The 22,577-nt window shown below is 38.3% G+C and overlaps 1 protein-coding gene across 2 annotated transcripts in view; it reads left to right on the top strand.

The window, feature by feature from the left end:
• Window positions 1-22,577, top strand: part of LOC139937035 (glutamate decarboxylase 1-like) — a 44,507-nt gene that overhangs the window by 2,845 nt on the left and 19,085 nt on the right. Inside the window, exons 2-5 of one of the 2 annotated variants that reach the window (XM_071931995.1) lie at window positions 14,663-14,740; window positions 17,218-17,451; window positions 21,571-21,661; window positions 22,391-22,497. In XM_071931995.1, the coding sequence (XP_071788096.1) occupies window positions 14,663-14,740; window positions 17,218-17,451; window positions 21,571-21,661; window positions 22,391-22,497 (510 nt within the window). The remainder of the gene's footprint in view (window positions 1-14,662; window positions 14,741-17,217; window positions 17,452-21,570; window positions 21,662-22,390; window positions 22,498-22,577) is intronic. The other variant, XM_071931996.1, reaches the window with a different exon arrangement.

Below are 22,577 nucleotides of genomic sequence, written 5' to 3'. Positions count from 1 at the left end.
GTGTTATTTCTTTCACTATTATCTCGCAACTTCGACGTCCAATTGAGCTCAAATTTTCACAGGTTTGTTATTGTATGCTTATGTTGAGATAAACCGAGTGAGAAGACTGGTCTTTGACAATTACCAACAGTGTCCACTGTCTTTAATCGGCCAAGTACAGTTGGCATAAATCACCCAGTACGCTCGTGCCGATTCTGGCACTTATGTAATGGGCCATTATACCATGCCACCATTTGGCCCAGAACTGGCCAGCTACTGGCCAGATAATGCCCACAGCTGGCAGAAGGTTGGCCAACAAACTTTTTGCACAGTAACAGTTGCCATAACTCACCCAGTTCAGGCCCAATAACGTTCATGATGATGCCAGTATGCCACAGAATCGGCCCGTTAAATTAAATTTACAACCATATTATAATAGCACCCTTCAACACACACATGTGATTATAAACTGCGCCAATAAAGTATCTAAACACTTACAAATGGTCAGATATATCGGAACCTGAAATAGTATGCCAAAAAATAATTATTCATTTCTATTCACCGTTAATTTCTGCATATTTTGACACATCTTATGTTGCGCTACGATGTTGTTTGGTGGATTTATGGGCACTTGAGTGGCTTAAGGTCGAATTTTAAAAAGTTGCAAAAGCCCCTATTCAAGCTAAATCGTTGTATTGTGACGAGTAAGATCAGCGTTTCTTTTGCCCGCCCTTTATACATGATTTGTTTGTCGCGTTTTGGATAAATCGGTTGCGATGAACATCAGCAATAATTGTCAGTAACCAAGCAAAGGGGTCAAAGATGGGAGGCACACAACAAAATGGGTTAAGAGCCAGAATCCCTGATTATGGTAAGACAGGAAAAGGTGTTTCAAGATAACAGGAAAGATGGCTCAACTGACCAAACAGGAAAGAGGACGGATCGTTGGTTTGATAGAAGCCGGTATGTCGATTCGAGCTGCAGCTCATCAAGTTGGAACGTCACCAGCGACGGTCAGTAAAATGGTGGAATGGCTACCAAGCTCAGGGAAATGTGGACAACCTGCCAAGGAGTGGCCGCCCGTGTGTGACTTCTGCAGCAGAAGAAAGTGAACAAGTCCATCAAGCCTGACACCACTCTCGAGGGATTGCGACGCATCCTGATCAGGAAATGGCAGGGGATTGACCAGGGACAGATCAGATGTCTCGTTTGGAGTATGAGAAGACGACTCATTGCCGTAAACAGTGATGGAGGACACACCAAGTATTGAGGACAGGATATCAGCAGTTTTAGAGTTAAAGATACGGCCATAAATTTCATGGTCAAGTAAACGAAACGAGTTTGTGTCTTTTGTCTTGATTTTGTCTGTGTGTGAGGCTTGTGTGAGTTCCCTTCTGGATCGAAATGGGGTGAATAGGGGCTTTTGCAACTTTTGAAATTCGACCTTAAGCCACTCAAGTGTCCATAAATCCACCAAACAACATCGTAGCGCAACACAAGATGTGTCAAAATGTGCAGAAATTAACGGTGAATAGAAATGAATAATTATTCTTTGGCATACTAATTCAGGTTCCGATAAATCTGACTATTTGTAAGTGTTTAGATACTTTATTGGCGCAGTTTACTACTAATTAGCAGCCTACAGCATAATGCTCTATTGTAGTATAATAAGCATCGAGTGATATTATGTAGTTCAACTTCCATTAAATTTGAATACCCATGGTTGGTTGTAATATTGATTATCAATTATTGAGAATGATTACATTATTGCAATCAAAATTTATTTAAAAAGCTCGTCAAATAATAACTACAAATTTGGGGGTATTCTATAGCAACAAATTCCACCGAATTACATAACTTTGTCAGTTTTTTTTTCAAATTCTGTATACATCTTGTGGCACAGCTTTGACACCCGGCATTGAAATTTACATATTATGACCAACGCCGGTCCAATAGTGCGCTGTTACAAAACCAGTGTTGGCCCAGACAAAATTGTCTATACCTTTTTGCCAAAATAGCGTGGCGCAAAAAAAAAAACCACACCCAGTATTGGCCCAGAAAAGATTGACTATAGTGCAGCTACGAAACCTGTATTGGCCCAATAGAGATTTTCTACGATTTTGCAAAACATTGGTGTGCCGCCCCCCGCCCCCCAAAAAAAGGTCAGAAAGTTGTCTTTCTGTATATCAGAAGAAAACTCCACCAGCATTTTTACTTGTAAGTTTTGATTAACGCAGTAAAAATGCCAATAATGTTCAACTAAAATAAATTTAAATGAAACTACTTTGCAAAAAAACCAAAACAACAACATTACAATAAAGTGTTGTTGCCCATGATTTAAAAACAAGAAATAAATGAGGAATACAGCATTAAAGGCAGTGGACACTATTGGTAATTACTCAAAATAATTATTAGCGTAAAACCTTACTTGGTGACGAGTAATGTGGAGAGGTTGATGGTACAAACATTGTAAGAAACGGCTCCCTCTGAAGTGACGTAGTTTTTAAGAAAGAAGTAATTTTCCACTAATTTGATTTCGAGACCTCAGATTTAGAACTTGAGGTCTCGAAATCAACCATCTAAACGCACACAACTTCGTGTGACATGGGTGTTTTTTCTTTCATTATTATCTCGCAAGTTCGAAGACCGATTGAGCTCAAATTTTCACAGGTTTGTTATTTTATGCATATGTTGAGATACACCAACTGTGCAAGCTAGTCTTTGACAATTACTAATAGTGTCCACTTCCTTTAATGAACACATTCTTTCGAACACAATTTTGAAAAAAGCTATGTCAAAACAAATTTAAACTAGACATAATTGCATTTGTGCACAAATGCATAGCTGTTTCGTCAATAAATTTTCAAATTCTCAACTGAATTAGATTTTTTGTGTGTATTCAAAGCAGTTAGCCCAATTAGGCAAAAATAAAAGAGAAATTCCTTTTATACCATGTTTAGTTAGCATCTGATGACTTAAAGGTGCAAAAATTTAATAAATCATAACAAATCGTGTGATGACGTCATCATAACGGCATTTTATAATTCACAAGAACTTGCCAATATCTAACAACCAACCAAGTTTCAACAAAGTCGCATTATTACTACGGGAGTTATACGTCTTCAAAAAGTGCAATCACGTGATCCCCGATGACGTCATTGATCTGAAACTTCACACATATGATGCCTGCCTGACAGTAAACGTGTGTATACAATTTGAAGTGATTACACTAAACTTCACCACACACATCTTCAAAAAGTCCGTTTTAAGGAGTTTTCAACCTGCCGCTAGTGGGCACTGTTGCGTTTAGTTACGTCATCGATATTTGTTTTGAACTGCCCACCCTTGCTAGACACTATCATCGTTAAACCAACTTCATAACTTTTGCACATTTGAATTAGAGGGCACTTCCGGTTTCGACTGAAAGTAGAGGTCATGTGAGGTCACGCACACAAAATAAAATGAAGACCTAATTTATCCCTACCCAATCCCGCAAACAAAAACCTGCGGTTTCTTGTGGCTGATTTGATATAGATTGATTTTCAAACAGTTAACATAAAACACCTTTAAGATGATGTCACGTGACCGGTGATGACGTCATCATGGAATCCTTGCTTTAGGATCATCATCATAGGACCAATACCTTTCATGACGGAGCTTGCCATTGCTTGTGTTCAGTTAAGAATGTGCATGAGGATATTACCTCTGTACAAAATGCAACTACATACGGAATACACGCAATCGGGTGTGTGTACAAAGGACACGGCATGGTATTTGTGTACAAATGATTACGCACATTGGCATGGCATTGACTGCGTGTACAAATGATTACGCACATTGGCATGGCATTATACGCACATTGGCATGGCAATGTGTGCGTGAGGTTATGGCACGCAACCTTATTGCATTGCACACATAAATAGCAGTTTCGTCAATAACATTTCAAGTTTCTCATTTGAGTTTTAAATTTGTTGTGTATTCAAAGCAATTTTCGTGTACAAATGATTACGCACATTGGCATGGCAATGTGTGCGTGAGGCTATGGCACGCAACCTTATGGCATTGCACAAATACATAGCTGTTTCGTCAATAACATTTCAAATTTCTCATTTGAGTTTTAAATTTGTTGTGTATTCAAAGCAATTTGCCCAAAGTGGCATAAAAAAAAGAAATAATTTGGATTATACCATGTTCAGATAGCAATTGATGTGTTAAAGGTGTAAACATTGAAAAAATCATTAAAAATCATGTGATGACGTCATCATGACGTCATTCCACAATTCACGAGAACTTACCAATATCTAACAATGTACATAGTTTCAACATAATGGCGTCATTACTTTGAGAGTTATACGACTTCAAAAAGTGCACCTTTAATACCGCGTCACGTGACTCCCGATGACGTTATTGATCTGAAACTTCACACATATGATGCCTGCCAGACAGTAAACGTGTGTGTACAATTTAAAGTGATTACAAAAAACTTCGCCACAGACATCTTCAAAAAGTCCATTTTGAAGAAATTTCAACCTGCCACTAGAGGGTGCTGTTGCAATTTATGACGTCATCAATACTTTTTTTGAACTGCCCACCCTCGCTAGACACTTACGTCCATGGGAAAGCAACTTCATAATAGTTACCACTTTTGAGTTACCGGGCACTTCCGTTTTTGGCCCGTTTCGACCGGAAGTAGAGGTCAAGTGAGGTCACGCCCATAAAATAAAATGAAGACCCAATTGATCCCTACCCAATCCCGTTAACAGAAAGCTACGGTCTCTTGTGGTTGATTTGATATAGATTTTCAAAGATTTATATAAAACACCTTTAAGATGACGTCACGTGACCGGTGATGACGTCATCATGACGAATTTATTTTAGGACCCTCCTTGCACCAATGCCCTTCATCACTGAAAGTTTCATTGCAATTGCTCTTTAGGAACCATGCAAAAAAATGCGAGTACTGAATAATCCTGAAACAACCAAATAAAAAAACGAACAAAAACAATAGCTGTTTCGCTTTGCTGCGCTACGAAACAGCTAATAATAACGGACGTATACATTTTTTTAGCACAAAATTGAAATAAATTAATAATATTCTTTTTCCAAAAAATGCCGGTACCATCAGGCTAAATAACTTGCGTGTAATTCTTTTTTAGGTGTTCGGGCCAACAGCCCGGAACACCTCTTATTTTTGTTCGTTTTTTTTTCTTCTTTTTCTTCATACTTCTTCTTCTTCTTAGGTGTTCGGGCAACAGCCCGAACAACTCTTTGATTTTGTTCGTTTTTTTTTTTAGGTGTTCGGGCAACAGCCCGAACAACTCTTTGATTTTGTTCGTTTTTTTTAGGTGTTCCGGTAACAGCCCGAACAACTCTTTGTTATTGTTCGGTTTTTTTCTTTTTTGGGGGTTTTTCTTCTTCCTCTCGCTGTCGATTGTCCGCAAGAAAAAGCATAGATGCGAAGCTTGCATTAAGTTGAAACTTTGCACACAGGTAGACAATAACCAGTAGATAATTAAAAGTTTATTATTTCAAAAAATCATAACTTTTGATCTACATGAGGGATTTTTACAATCAATACATCATCGGAAAGGGCATTAAAAACTCCGTAAACGCCTCACAGACATGACCCCATTTTTATTTTGTCTTCCGGCTCAAAAGAGAGGTTGAAAATTAAAAAATTCATGTATAAAGAACTACAAAATTCCCCATTGATTGCGCGTAAAGATTTTACGATTACATGTACACGTACTTTGTCACCACGTGTAAGCATGCGGTGCATTGCGGTCACCACGTGTAAGTATGCGGTGCATTGAGGAGCATAACCACGCTCTGCACCACGTGTTGATCGTTTTAGTCTGCGTTCGAGGCGTTCTCAACATAATGTCAGTTTTTTCAAAAGTAATTCATTAGTTTCATCTACGACCATACTGCGTTGATAACACCGGTTCTCGTCCGGTCACTGAAGTTACGTAAAATCGGGCTCAGTCAGTATTTGGATGGGAACCACTTGGCGACGGAATTTGTATTAATTATTTTTGTATTTAATTTTTTTTCTTCCTACAAATAGCTTCGTTTTAGTCTGTTTTCAAGGCGTTTTCAACAAAGATTTCCCTCCCGGTTAGTAAGTCTCTTCTCCAGTCGTCATTATGCATAAGATCCTAATATCCTCAACCACACAAGCTATCTTGACAATCTATACATCATATGAAAGGGCTTTACGTACGTAGTCTGTTTTCAAGGTGTTTTCAACAAACATTTCCCTTTCGGTTAGTAAGTCTCTTCTCCAGTCGTCATTATGCATAAGTTCCTATGTCCTCAACCACAAAAGCTATTTTGACAATCTATACATCATATGAAAGGGCTAACGTACGTAGTCTGTTTTCAAGGCGTTTTCAACAAACATTTTCCTTCTGGTTAGTTACTCGATTCTCCAGTCGCCGTTATTTATCAGTTCACGTTTCCTCAATAACAACATTTTTTTTGACAATCTATACATCATATGAAAGGGCCTCACGTATTCCACAAAACTGGGGATGTTGGTGACCTTCTCTTGACTTTTTGACCTTTTTAAACTGGAAGAGCCTGTAAAATGCTTTGAAAAGGCATTATTTAAAGGAACACGTTGCCTTGGATCGGTCGAGTTGGTCTTTGAAAAGCGTTCTGTAACCGTTTGTTGTAAAATGTATATGGTTAGAAAGATATTGTAAAAGTAGAATACAATGATCTACACAAATATGCCTCGAAACTGCGTGGTTTTCTTTTTACCCTGTCGACTAACACGGTCGGCCATTTATGGGAGTCAAAATTTTGACTCCCATAAATGGCCGACCGTGATAGTTCGCGACGTAAAAGGAAAACCGTGCAATTTCGAGTGATACTTGTGTGGATCATTATATTCTACTTTTAAAACATCTTTCTAACCATATGCATTTCATAACAAACGGTTTCAAACGCTTTTAATAGACCAACTCGTCCGATCCAAGGCAACGTGTTCCTTTAAAGGCTTTTAGGTTGAAATATACACTTTTTGATGCTTTTTCCATAAAATTATTACACATCGAGAAAACTGTTTGGTTTTGAGTTCTTTGTAATTTGACGTGCTATTAATATATTCTGCACAGAATCATGTTCGTACAATACGTGTACATCAAACCTGTGTAAACTGAACCCTTGATAAAAACATGTTTACGCTAGGACTACTTCTAAGTTCTAGAAACTAGAAGTATGCTAGGACCTACACCAGAACCTTGTCGTACTTGTCATGTCATGATCTACGGTATAACCATGGAGGAAGAAATAGATTTATATTAATAAATATAAGTATAAACCACAATTACTTAGTCACTTTTGGTCACTTTAATTTTGAACCATATCAGTGGTAGACCTAAAAAGTTGATGGTGTGAGAAATAAGGAAAAAGTATCATCTGCCACATAAAGTTTTAAAAATGTACAACTACCATGTATGATTGAAAGCCATTCTATTTACGTCCACGTCATTGCTGATTAGTGGCATACAATTACAGATACAATCGAATCAAGACAATGTAACCATTGATGGGCATTATCCATAGAGCTATATCTGGACTATAGTCTGCTAGTCTAGACCAGGAATGAGAAATGATTGTATTTTTTGTAAAACAGTCATGACAGTCCTCGATCATCAAGACTATGGCAATGTTTCTCTGTTTTGTAACAGAAAAAAATGTCTTACTTTTGTCATGGAGGTCGTCCATGCTTTTATCGAAGTATTTATCAGCACAAATCGGAGTCACTGGTGGGAAGTTTTGGTTGTTATATCCGTTCCCTCGAGGGTGAATGATGGTTGTGGGAGGGTCACTGATCCGTGTTGCAACTTCTCGCCATTGACCATAGACGGGCAAACCTAAAAACAGTAATTTTATCGCGAAAAAAATGTCGCCTTTGGAGTTTGTCTTTAACTACTGTGTCTTGGCACATTCACTTTAGCTAAATATTACCTTAGTTCGTCTATGCCAGAACTATTTATTCTATCAAGCAGCTCTTTCTCGGTCACTCCTGCCACATCCATTTTGCAAACCAATCGATCGTGTACGAACGTTGAACGTTGTTTACTTTTTTGAGCGAGGTGCCAAATTTTTCCCACAGTCCTTTGCGCGCACATGCGCAGTTGTTCAAAATTGCTATCTTAAATAAGGTCTATTGAGCAGCATAGTCACGCTCTGCACCACGTTTTTATCGTTTTAGTCTGCGTTCGAGGCGTTCTCAACATAAAGTCAGTTTTCTTCAAAAGTAATTAATTAGTTTGATCTCTACGACCATACTGCGTTGACAACACCGGTTCTCGTCCTGTCACTGAGGTTAAGCAAAATCGGGCCCAGTCAGTATTTCGATGGGAGATCACATGGCGACCAAAATTTGTACTATTTATTTTTGTATTTAAAATTTTTTTTCTCCTATAAATAGCTTCGTTTTAGTCTGTTTTCAAGGCGTTTTCAACAAAGATTTCCCTGCCGGTTAGTTAGTCTCTTCTCCAGTCGTCATTATGCATAAGCTCCTTATATCCTCAACCACACAAGCTATTTTGACAATCTATACATCATATGAAAGGGCTTTACGTACGTAGTCTGTTTTCAAGGTGTTTTCAACAAACATTTCCCTTTCGGTTAGTTAGTCTCTTCTCCAGTCGTCATTATGCATAAGTTCCTATGTCCTCAACCACAAAAGCTATTTTGACAATCTATACATCATATGAAAGGGCTAACGTACGTAGTCTGTTTTCAAGGCGTTTTCAACAAACATTTCCCTTCTGGTTAGTTACTCTCTTCTCCAGTCGCCGTTATTCATCAGTTCACGTTTCCTCAATAACAACATTTTTTTTGACAGTCTATACATCACATGAAAGGGCCTCACGTATGCCACAAAACTGGGGATGTTGGTGACCTTCTCTTGACTTTTTGACCTTTTTCAACTGGAAGAGCCTGTAAAATGCTTTGAAAAAGCATTATTTAAAGGCTTTTAAGTTGAAATGTACACTTTTTGATGCTTTTTCCATAAAATTATTACACATCGAGAAAACTGTTTGGTTTTGAGTTCTTTGTAATTTTACGTGCTATTAATATATTCTGCACAGAATCATGTTCGTACAATACGTGTACATCAAACCTGTGTAAATTGAACCCTTGATAAAAAAAATGTTTACGCTAGGACTACTTCTAAGTTCTAGAAACTAGAAGTATGCTAGGACCTACACCAGAACCTTGTCGTACTTGTCATGTCATGATCTACGGTATAACCATGGAGGAAAAATAGATTTATATTAATAAATATAAGTATAAACCACAATTACTTAGTCACTTTTGGTCACTTTAATTTTGAACCATATCAGTGGTAGACCTAAAAAGTTGATGGTGTGAGAAATTAGGAAAAAGTATCATCTGCCACCTAAAGTTTTAAAAATGTACAACTACCATGTATGATTGAAAGCCATTCTATTTACGTCCACGTCATTGCTGATTAGTGGCACACAATTACAGATACAATCGAATCAAGACAATGTAACCATTGATGGGCTTTATCCATAGAGCTATATCTGGACTATAGTCTGCTAGTCTAGACCAGGAATGAGAAATGATTGTATTTTTTGTAAAACAGTCATGACAGTCCTCGATCATCATGACTATGGCAATGTTTCTCTGTTTTGTAACAGAAAAAAATGTCTTACTTTTGTCATGGAGGTCGTCCATGCTTTTGTCGAAGTATTTATCAGCACAAATCGGAGTCACTGGTGGGAAGTTTTGGTTGTTATATCCGTTCCCTCGAGGGTGAATGATGGTTGCGGGAGGGTCACTGATCCGTGTTGCAACTTCTCGCCATTGACTATAGATGGGCAAACCTAAAAACAGTAATTTTATCGCGAAAAAAATGTCGCCTTTGGAGTTTGTCTTTAACTACTGTGTCTTGGCACATTCACTTTAGCTAAATATTACCTTAGTTCGTCTATGCCAGAACTATTTATTCTATCAAGCAGCTCTTTCTCGGTCACTCCTGCCACATCCATTTTGCAAACCAATCGATCGTGTACGAACGTTGAACGTTGTTTACTTTTTTGAGCGAGGTGCCAAATTTTTCCCACAGTCCTTTGCGCGCACATGCGCAGTTGTTCAAAATTGCTATCTTAAATAAGGTCTATTGAGCAGCATAGTCACGCTCTGCACCACGTTTTTATCGTTTTAGTCTGCGTTCGAGGCGTTCTCAACATAAAGTCAGTTTGCTTCAAAAGTAATTAATTAGTTTGATCTCTATGACCATACTGCGTTGACAACACCGGTTCTCGTCCTGTCACTGAGGTTAAGCAAAATCGGGCCCAGTCAGTATTTCGATGGGAGATCACATGGCGACCAAAATTTGTACTATTTATTTTTGTATTTAAAATTTTTTTCTCCTATAAATAGCTTCGTTTTAGTCTGTTTTCAAGGCGTTTTCAACAAAGATTTCCCTGCCGGTTAGTTAGTCTCTTCTCCAGTCGTCATTATGCATAAGCTCCTAATATCCTCAACCACACAAGCTATTTTGACAATCTATACATCATATGAAAGGGCTTTACGTACGTAGTCTGTTTTCAAGGTGTTTTCAACAAACATTTCCCTTTCGGTTAGTTAGTCTCTTCTCCAGTCGTCATTATGCATAAGTTCCTATGTCCTCAACCACAAAAGCTATTTTGACAATCTATACATCATATGAAAGGGCTTTACGTACGTAGTCTGTTTTCAAGGCGTTTTCAACAAACATTTCCCTTCTGGTTAGTTAGTCTCTTCTCCAGTCGCCATTATACATCAGTTCACGTTTCCTCAAACACAAAAGCTATTTTGACAATCTATACATCATATGAAAGGGCTTACGTATTCCACAAAAATGGGTATGTTGGTGACCTTCTCTTGACTTTTTGACCTTTTTAAAGTGGAAGAGCCTGTAAAATGCTTTGAAAAGGTATTATTTAAAGGCTTTTAGGTAGAAATGTACACTTTTTGATGCTTTTTCCATAAAATTATTACACATCGATAAAACTGTTTGGTTTTGATTTCTTTGAAGTTTGACGGAATACTTACAATATTTGTTTCATTTATTCAAACACTGACCCAACAATAGCCGAACACCTAGTGTTTGTTTTTACAAACACTATATCTAGTTCTTCTTCTTCTTCTTCTTCTTCTTCTTCTTCTGAACGTCCCTTGTCCGCTAACAAAAGCGCCTTTTCCAAACTCGTATGAACTTTAAACTTCAAATATAGTTAGCGATTTATTAGGAAAAGAAACCGTGTGAGTTACGTCATGATGACGTCATCAATTCTTGAGTTATGAATGTTCAAAGTTTATTAATTCAAAAAATTATAACTTTTGATCTACTTGAGGGATTCTTACAATCGAAACATCATCGGAATTGTCGGTGAAAACTTCGTAAACGCCCCACAGACATGACCCCATTTTGATGTTGTCTTCCGGCTCAAAAGAGAGGTTGAAAATTTCAAAATTCACGTCTAAAGAACAACGTAAATGCCCAATGGTATGTGCATAAACATTGCACGTAGGCATACACACAACGTGTAGAGTATTAGCGGTGCAGCAGAGTCACGCTCCAGTGATCATCCATAGAGCGCGAAAAACCTTCATGAAGAATAAATAGTCTTCGTTCAAGGCGGTTAAAACATACATGCCCCTTACAGTCTTTTCTACAGTCGTCAATATTTCCTAAGTTCATATAACCTAAACTACATAAGCTATTTTGACAATCTATACATCATATGAAAGGGCGTTACATACTTTACATAAATGGATATGTTGGTGAACTTTCGTTGACCTTATGACCTGCTTAAACCGGATGTGATTGTGAAATGATTTGAAAGGGCGTTGTTTATTGCCTTTTAGGTTGAAATATACATCCTTTGATGCTTAACCATCACCACAGCATACAAGTCTGGCAAAGGTCTGGTTTAAAAGACATACTTGCTAAGCTCATATAAACTTGAAACTTCACACATAGTTAGATATTCGTTAGTAGATGAAACCGTTTTAGTTTCGTCATGATGACGTCATCAGGTGTCGAATTACAAGGTTTCTATGTTCAAAAAGTGACCATTTGCTTTTCGCTATATTTCTTCGAATTTTACAGTTATGATATTCATAATTACGCATCTGATAGATCAAGACTGGGACTACATTTGAAAAGTTAACGTCAAAATCGTATGACCCCTCCTTCCGTTCGTACCGGAAGGTCAAAGTTTGCAATTGTTTTAAAGAACTACGAAATTTCCCCATCGGAAATTGCAAAGTTAAACCTAAAGCCAATCACACAACAAAAATATTGCATTTGTGAAGAAAAAAGGGAGTCGTTAAAAACTGTGACACAAGTTTAACTATAAAAATTAACGACACGTTAAAGAAAAAGTCATCTTTATGTTTATGGTTCAATGTTTTTGAACTACGTCATCACGTAACGCCCAACCGAAAACCGTATTTTTGTAATTAACAAAAATTTTATGTCTAGTTAAATATCTAATCGGTTTAGTAATTAATTTTTTTCTTTTCTCCTTATTCATTTTTTTTTAATATATATTTTTTTATATTTTTATTTTTTTAACCTTTGGGCATTCCTGCCTGTTTGCCAAAGTGGCTCGCCGAAAACCAGTATTGGGTACGTACAGGCAAAGTAGTTTGCAACTTTAAAACCGACATTTGCCCAGTGCAGGCACTGTACTTGCAAGGACGTGAAGCTTGACCGGAAAAGGCCAGCACTGGCCCAATTCTGGCTCAATATATTCATCATACTTAAAGGGAAGGTACACGTTTGGTATTTACTCAAAACAAATATTAACTTAAAAACTGACTTGGTAACGAGCATTGGAGAGCTGTTGATAGTGTAAAACATTGTGAGAAACGGCTCCCTCTAAAGTAGCATAGATTTTGAGAAAGAGGTAATTTTTCACTTAAATGATAAAATACTTCTAGCTAGAAGTCTTTTATTCCTATATTAAAGCACACAAATTTGTCCAACAAGGGTGTTTTTCTTTCATAATTTTCTCCCAGCTCCGATGACCAATTGAGCTAATCTTTATTGCTCAAAGAGTCTCTTAGTGAAAAGTGTTGGAAAATTAGTTGTGTAGTTCTTGAGGTATGGTTCCACTTCCGGTCGACCCAGAAGTAGAGGTCCACAAAGGGTCACGTTTTTTCAAAAGTTAGTTTAATGCCTAAGGAATCTGTAGCTGAAAAGACGTTTGAAAATCGGTTGTATGGTTGTTAAGATATGGTCCCACTTCTGGTTGAACCGGAAGTAGAGGTCAACTTGGGGTCACGGTTTTTCAAAGTTAATATTTAATGCCCAAATGAGTCTGTAACTGAAACATAAAATGAAAGTCGATCGTGTAGTTCTTTAAATATGGTCCAACTTCCGGTTGAACCGGAAGTATATTTATGTAAGCTTTGGGTCACGGCTACCTAAGGATAATCCCCAAAGCCCAAGAAAAATCGACTGTGTATATATTGAGATATTGTGCTGCAAAGATGCAAATGAAGATCACATGGTTCATTAAAGTCACCTGGAAATATAATTTTTTTTCTTTCAAACATAAGAGTATATGCTAACGAACAATAAAACAATTTGTTTAGTAACTGTTTGTCACGATTTATATGTCTAAAAATATATAAAGTTGTTTGGGGGCTGACTCCGCCTACCCCTTTTGTGACGTCAATCGAGGCAGACTTTGCCTGCAATGCGTATAGTAAACACACGTGCAAAGTACATGTACGTCCAAGTCGTGAGTTGGTACCTTTCAAAAAGTGTTTTTCTGCATTCAGCAGCAATACACCTGGTCGGCATTGCCGGAAAAAAAAAAAAAATATGTTTTTGAAACGTACAAACTCACGACTTGGTCCGTACATGTACTTTGCAATTGTGTTTACTCTACGCATTACAGGCAAAGTCTGCCTCGATTGACGTCACGAACAGCGCCCTCTCGGGTCGGGGTCTACTCTTAAATTTGTCAATAACATAAGAACTGATTTTTTAAAACCTTAGTTAACTGTTTATTCACATTCCACTCATCAAAACACATATATTAGTGACAAAAGCTTTATTTTGAAAATAAATACCACTTCCAGGTGACTTTAATTAAGAATAAAAAAAATACATAAAGAGTAAAGCTTATTATTTTCTAATCTTCAATTTTATATTAGGCCTATGATTTAACTCTTCTATCTTTATAATATGGATATTAGGCCTGAAGGAAAAAACTTGTACAAACTGAAGTGGGGTTTAACACGGAAACTAAAAAAATAATAAAAATCTCGGCGAAAACAATACCGAACAGTGCTTCATTGATTCATTAAAACTATCAAGGGAGGTCGAATACCAAATTCATCATTTCTTTAGTAACCGGTTGGGAAAGAAGCCGTTTGCGGCCGCTATGAACTCTAAAGGGTTGAGCGTTTTATCCAAAGTGCAATGACCCGGGGCCATGTTCATGATGTCCTAAACTATGAAACAGTTTATGTTTTATAGCTCTACAATGTTGACTGTTTTATAGCTCTACAACGTTCACATCATAATTGTAGGTAGACAGTCAATAAAAAAAGCACGAACTACACATTTTTCGATTTCCATATCTCAATTAATTTTCCACCCCCGCCATTTTCACCCCGCCCTGTTTTGCAGACAACGTAATGAAATCATATTGGTTGCACCAGACGTTCATGAGTTGGTGGGCCTTGCGTAGCACCCCCTTCGCCTCAGGTAGGATTTCAACAAAATTTCTAACAATTTAGCTAAACACCCCCTCCCCCCCCCAAAAAAAAAAAAAAATAAAAAAAAAGGGGGGGGGGAGGGGTTGAAAAAGGACGACCAGTAAAAATCCACTCTAGTATGTCAAATTACAGACTAAAAGTGCATGGCGATATTTAGATAGTTCTCACAATTTAGCTGAAACAAACAAGCTGGCAAATTTGTTCTTATTGGCATTAATAATCGACATTATGTCTAGAACAATCTGTGTGAAAAAAGGGTTACGCAAAAGGACGACCAGAACAAAATCATCCAGTCTAGCTTGTCAAAAAAAAAATTACAGACTGAAAGTACATGGCGCTATTTGGATAAACCTGAGTTAGTATTTACATTGCTATCACGGTGTGTGCATTAGTTGTGTTCCGAATGTACGCATTCGGGGCCGCTAGGTACAAGCGCCTCCTGCAACAACCCAAACTCCAATCGCAAATAATTCGATTCCGAAATCATAACTACTTATAATTATTTGTACAACTGCAGTCTTGCCCCTCGCGGGGCCGAGTGTAATCCTCATCGATTCTAACCCCTTATGAAAATGTTTTGCAGGTTTAATGAAGTGCGTACGGCATCCTGCAGCTGCCCGTTTATGTGATTTGATATTTGTACCAAGTGAATGGGTTTCTGAGAGCGGCAAGTTGTCGCCGTTTTTTTTTCTCTAGCCTTTTTTTTTCAAAAAAGAAGAAGAATACCCCCCCCCCCGTGGCTTATTTGATACCTTAAGGAGGACTATTTTTAACTCTGGAATCACGGGGTGAATTGAAATGCTTTGTTGTGATTAAAATGAGCTTTGGCTTGGTCTAAGACGGTAGGAGCAATAATGTCCCCATGGGGGTAATTCAATTCGAAAGAGGGAAGTATGTGTGTAAAGTCTATGCGATGATCTTAAAGGCATGGACAACTTTGGTGTCAAAGACCAGTATTCTCCCTTGGTGTACCCCAACATAATGCATAAAATAACAAACCTGCGAAAAGGATAACTCAATTGGTCATCGAAGTTGCAAGAGAATAATGAAATAGACAAAACAAAAACACACTGGTTGCATTTGTGTGCTTTCAGATGGCTAAAAAAAATGATTCGGGCCTGAAGTCTTTTAATATCTGAGTGAGAGAAATTACCACTTTCTCAAAAACTACTGTCTCAAAAACTACGAGACTTCAGAGGAAGCCGTTTCTCACAATTGTTTTATTCTATCAACATCTCTCCAAAGGGACAATGCTTTTGTTTGTACCTCCACAACAGAATACATTACGTTCAATTAGAGGCTTGTTTAGGGGGAAAAATGCAAATGGAAATTAGTTTTAATTTGCAAGAAGAAAAAATGGTGCGGCCCCTCGACCGTGCCCTAATAAAAGATTACCTAGTTTCGATTTTTTGTACACGACACTTTTTCTACGGGAATGTCAAAAAAGGTTAGTTTTGATGATGTGAAATGGTGAGCCATTTATTAAGAGAATCGTGTACAAGATGGTGCAGCGCAATCTGAAGCCCGCAAATGTAAGGGGCTGTTTCACGAAACACACGGGGCCTATGGCTCTACGTCCCACCCGAAGTACAACACAGCTAATCTTGCTCAATTAAGACACATAATGTTACGTACGGGTCCATTACTCTGATGACCAGAACTAGGCTTTGATCTTACAAGCACGGAACTCCAAGTTGTGCAGCCTGGCATACTTTAAGAGGATTTGCTAAATAAATAAACGAACACAATTTAACATTCCTCGGGTTCGTTTTTCAAGCATTTATTGAAACAATTTTAGCGTACCTTCTTCCATTCATCAGTAATTGTATAAGTCTTGCAACTAATACATCTTCTGCTTGATGCTTGGGGCACGAAGCCCTTTATGCTGCCATAGTGTTGTGTTTACTGAAGCAAAAAGGGAGCGAAAGAGAGAGAGATGGGTAAGGAGGGGGAAGGGGGGGGGGAGAATGAAACAACTTTAAAACTTTACAAACTTCCGTGTCAGAGCTGACTTGGATCCAGTTTCCTGTGATTCAGTGAACCAGTATAGGGTCGAAATGGTGCACAGTTCGAGTATTAAATACAATTTATAAACCATTTCCGAGTCAGTCTGACCCGGAAATGGATCATGCCCCCGGACCCAATTCGGGTCAATTGTAAACAAATCGTTTCAGAGTCAAAACGCAAAATGTTGTACCCACTTTTTAAAAACATTTTTTAAACGATAAATATGCTATTTTAGACACCTGTTTAAATGGTTTGTAGCAGTCAAACACACACACAGGAATCTAAACATGTTTAAGGTTATACATGTGAAAAAGTGAATACAAAACTTATCATTCAAAATTGTGAAATTCAAATCACTGTTTTTAAGAGTGTGGCCGGGGATTTTGTTTAAGAGTCCAGTGTTTGAAACTTTTTCTTTCTTTCTCTGACTCCGACACATATATTTGTTGTATTTGACAGATCTTTTGCCGAGTAAGGGAGGTGCCGGATTGACGACTAAATTCCTGAAGGAGGTGGTTGAGATACTTGTGGAGTACGTCCAGGGAACCTTCGACCGCTCCACCAAGATCCTGGAGTTCCACCATCCCAACGAGTTGAGGGAGAGACTACACCTTGAGATACCGGACAAGCCTGAGAACCTCGACCAGATTCTTCAGGATTGTCAAAACACTCTCAAGTATTGCGTTCACACTGGTAAAAAAAAAAACCCACTTGTTTATAGATATCTCCTTTGATTACATAATTGGCATGTCAGTACGACCAGATTCTCGCTGGTTTTTAAGAACACTCTCAAGTATTGCGTTCACCGTACGGGTGAAAACGAAACATTTGTATTATATTTTTCTTTTTGTGTATGAACTGGGCATGTCTCTACACGGGAAAGTTGCTCAGGGTTTTATCAATCTCCACCGTCAGAACGCACGAACTTCTTGAACACAAAGGCCTTGAATGGCAAAGCAATGTCGGGCTTGGTAAAAACATGGTTATTTTTTTGTTTTGTGAAACACTTACACTGTTTTTGTACAGTAGGCCTATTGTTTTTATATAATTCTTCAGTAGCCTAACATGGGACTTCTTTTGACAGCATTATAATTGCTTAAAATGATAAACTGTCACATTTTTCTGCACTGAAGGCCCCCCATCACACTTGTGTTAACCATGTAATAATTATGATCAGTAATATTACGTAATATGCGCACAAGGTTTTAATCTATTTGATATGAAATATCAAAGAAGCTGACAGACTTGTCCAATGACAAGCTCTATCCTTCTGGCCAGTCACCCATAAGTTAAGAGCAAACCTAGACTTGTGGACAAGCCGTTAATATGTCTGTCGCGATGATAGCGTTCCGACTCTCTCCGCGATTCCCGCGAAACTGGCGATATTCTCACAAGACTGCTGGCCCCATCGAGCGAGACTACTGGCATGCTCTCGCGCTGAGCATGCAGTCGTTAATGGGGAGTAGAAGTCGGCAGCCAGCAGCTTCGCGCGAGAGCAGCGGGCCGACTTGTCCTAGGAGATATAAAAACTTTAGGCTGGTCTTAAGTTAGGACGAGTATTAGTCCCAACTCGAGATAAGACCAGTCTTAACTCTTTATATGAAATACACTCTAGTATTCGATCGCGGAAACCTGAATCGTTACGCCGCCACCACGTCACTCAATGCTACAAACCATTAACGACTTGAACACAAGTCTATCATAGAACCCCCCCCCCCTGCATTTGGGAGATGAGGGCTGGTAATTTTGGAGAGGCCTTTGACTCTTAAAGCCATTGGACACTTTCGGAACAGAAGAAATAAATAAAAGTTCCCAGATTTACAAATAACTCACAGGGTTTACAGAAGATAGTGGTGAAAGACTTCTCTTGAAATAATTATTATTCCATGAAATGCTTTACTTTTTGAGAAAAGATTAAAACAATATCAATTCTCGATATCGAGAATTACGGATTGAGAAAAATTCACTTAAAGGATTTTGGTACCTTTTCAAAATGTCCATAGATTTACATCAAACTAACAGGGTTTGAAGATAATGAGAGTAGAAAGATTCCCTGAAAATATTACTTACTGAAGTGATGTAGTTTTTGAGAAATGAGTAAAACAATGTCATGAAAATACGTTGTAAATGATTAAAATAATGTTCGTCTCATTAGACTAAAATTATTTTCATGACATTGTTCTAATTGTTTTACTCATTTCCACAAAACTACAGCACCTAAGCACGTAATATTTTCATGAAAGCTTTCTACTATCATTATCTTCAAACTGTGTAAGTTTAGTGTAAATCTGTGGACATTGTTTTTTTTTTCCTACAAAAGTTATATAGACCCTTTAAAAGTAGTCGTGTTTTTAAGATATCGCCAAGTCTCCGGAGCGAACGTCAACGCATGAGTAAAAACCCCATTGAATTCAGAATACGGTAGACTCATCAGAAGTTTTTATTGACATTAATAACTAAAACAGCTACATTCCCCTTAAGATAAAAAATGTGAAGAAAAATGTTAGATATTTAAAGTGGGGATCGAGAATGGTGGGGAGACCAGACTAAATTAATGTTTTTTTTTTCACTATTGACCATGTCCTCATTGGAAATGTGAACAAAACTAAGTTAAAGTTATTTAAGCTTGAAATATAATTTTTTTTTTAGCAGCGCGTACGGTTTGGTTGACGAAACTGTGGGTGGCCCGGTAAATACATCCGGGCCCGATTTCATAATGCTGCTAAGCAAAACAATTTGCTTAGCATAAAATTTCTTCCTTGATAAAAACAGGACTACCAACCAAATTTCCATTTGCTGCGTATTACTTGTTATTGGTTTTCAGCAGTTGTTTGCTTATCCTGAAAACCACGTGAACATTTGGTTGGTCGTCCTGTTTTTATCAATGAAAAAATGTCATGCTAAGCAGGAATCTTACAGGTCGAATCTTAGGTACTTCAAACAACCGGCAGTCTTAGGAAATGTTTACCCAATTTCCTTGAAATCGTTTAACGGGGGGGGGGGGGGGGGCACGCCCAAGATACTAGCTAAGGTTTTTCTCCTGGCTCAAAAGCACTAGTTACGCTTGGTGAGCAACGGAGAGCTGTTTGTAGTAAGTATATGTGAGAAAAGGCTTCCTCTGAAGAATTGTAGTTTTTGAAAAAGAGAATTCTGACGTCAGGCGACTGGACTAAAAATGAAGGGACTCTCTCGGGTGAGACTTGAATCAAGTCTACTGTGACCCATTTCGTGTGACCTCTGGTAGGATTCGTACTTGCTTTGTCTGTTGATCGCTGTTGATCAGGTTCTGAGCCATCTTGGCGCGAATTTCAAAAATTCCATATTATTTGTATGGCCATCTGGACGTCTCGATTGTGGGACAGTGTGACGCCTACATACTGGAATCGGGATAGCTTTTATATGTATGTTTTCCCCGAACGGGATCGCAGTGTTTCGTAAACTTTTATGCGCTGTCGTGGGTGATTAAAGTAATCAACTACGGCTATCAGACGTTTGTCATGTTTCGTAATAATAATAAAAAAAAAAAAATACTTCTCGTTTTATTGTCATAATCTCATATGTTTTACAACACGGGTCGAGTGGGAGTGGATATTTACTTGTCAAGCACTTATAAGAAGGTGTAGTAAAATTCAATTCAATTCGATAAACGTTTATTCCATACTCTTGTTGAAAAAAAACAAAAAACAATTGTGAGAATTAAACAGTACATAGAAATTTAACAAATCCAACAAATCCATGGTGATGTTTTAATGTAGCCTATAAAATGGTTTGCGGTAACACCATTGTGTGTATCTACTAGCCGCAAACCAAATAATATATACATTCAATCATGTTTTTAACTGATGTTGTCTCCAAATTCAAAAGATTACGTTGAATTTGGAGACAACATCTGTTAAAAACACGATTGAATGTCCCATTAAGTGACGCAACTATGCAAATCCAATTCGACGGCGCACACGTGATGTCAAATCGTCTCGATCGTTTATGAAAAAATACACTCTTGCTGACGCATATTTTTTCTACATAACAATTTTTTACCAGTCTGAAACAGCATTCACGTACATCATCCATTTCCTCATTCATATACCCGTGTCCCTACTATTAACTCACACATTGCAACCTTATCACATAATATTGTCAAGGATAGCCTTGATCAAGGCGCTACAGCCAGCCGCGATCTGCAAAATCCCAGTCCCCATCACTGAATTCCGCCAGCGCACCCCCATACATAACACGGTGCATATAATATGTGTACAGCGTATGTACACATACGTACTGTACATGTACATGTACCATCTGTATACAGTACACTTACGGTACATGGGTACAGAGCCACGTGTATGAGGTTGAAAGTACAAAGACACGACCGTACTCACGACTACGCTATACTATTCTCGCTGTACAATGTATGGTAACATGGTAATGTACATTAAGTATGCACTGCATGCGTGTGCCGCGAACCGGGCCGGGGAACAGTACGCGAACAGCCTTGATCAAGGCTATGTCAAGGACAGACTGTGCCGAACAGTGCCCCCATCAGATTAAATTACTTTTTCTTTTAACAAAGTAGAATGAGATGTTTTGCAGAGTATTTGGTGTAGTAGGCCTATGCGATTGTATATACTACTCCAAATATGCTGATATCTATAAGCATCTCCAAATATTCTGCAAACAACTCATTTTACTTCAAAAAGAAACGTAATCAAATCTTAACCCCCCCCCCCCAAAAAAAAAAAAAAAAAATAGAACCGCGTCCTTCAATTATTAAACAATTTCAATTTGGTTTTGCTCATTTCCCAACCTCCTCCTCAGGTCATCCTAGGTTCTTCAATCAGTTATCAACGGGGCTCGACATTATTTCATTGGCCGGTGAATGGGTGACGGCAGCCGCTAATACGAACATGTGAGTTGAATACTAGTTGTACAAATTACTCGGAACCCGGTTGCAATTTTTCTTCTCTGTAGTGTAGAGTTTTTTAATCGATTTAGAAGACAACAAATCACCATCGAAAAGCACTACGACAGTGGAATTGTTGATGTACAAAAATAAACTTGCAATCGAACATCGTTTGGACATACCCCGGATTCGGGTCAGTCTTATTCTGATTCCATGCCACCAGGTCCCGGAACCCGTTTTATTATGGCGTCACTGTGCAGTTAAAGGCACTGGGCACCTTTGGTAATTGTCTCTCACTTGGTGTATCCCAAACTATGCAAACAAATAAAAAACCGGTGAAAAATTGGGTCCAATTGGTCGTCGAAGTTGCGAGAGATTAATGCTAGAAAAAAAATACCCTTGTCACACAAGTGTTGTGCTGTTAGATGCTTGAACTCGAGACATCAACTGTAGCCTCGAATTCACATGAAATATTTAGTGAGGACTTACTTCTTTTTAAAAAAACTACGTCACCTCAGAGGGAGCCATTTTTCGACATGTTTTAAACTATCAACCTCTCTCCATTACTTACCAAGTAAGTTTGTATGGTAACAATTATTTTCAGTAATTACTAGTGTCCAGTACCTTTAATGCTTTAAACCGCACAGTTACGCCAAAAAGTACACACAGGTTCAAGGTCTTGGCGAGTATTGAGTTTGAATAAAATGCACGTTCTCATTCTTGTCTGGTACCTAGGTTTACTTACGAGATTGCCCCGGTCTTCTCGTTGATGGAGCGCGCCATCCTGAAGAAGATGCGGGAGATGGTAGGCTACAAAGACGGCGACGGCATCTTCGCGCCCGGTGAGTGCTGGTGCCACCTCGTTGGTGCCACCTCGTTGGTGCCACCTCGTTGGTCGTTGGTGCCACCTCGTATAGACGAT

Source organism: Asterias amurensis, chromosome 5 (assembly GCF_032118995.1).
Source record: "Asterias amurensis chromosome 5, ASM3211899v1".
In the NCBI taxonomy this organism is placed as follows: domain Eukaryota; kingdom Metazoa; phylum Echinodermata; class Asteroidea; order Forcipulatida; family Asteriidae; genus Asterias; species Asterias amurensis.
Note: the sequence above shows the minus strand (reverse complement) of the source record. Positions and strands in the feature narration are given on the sequence as shown.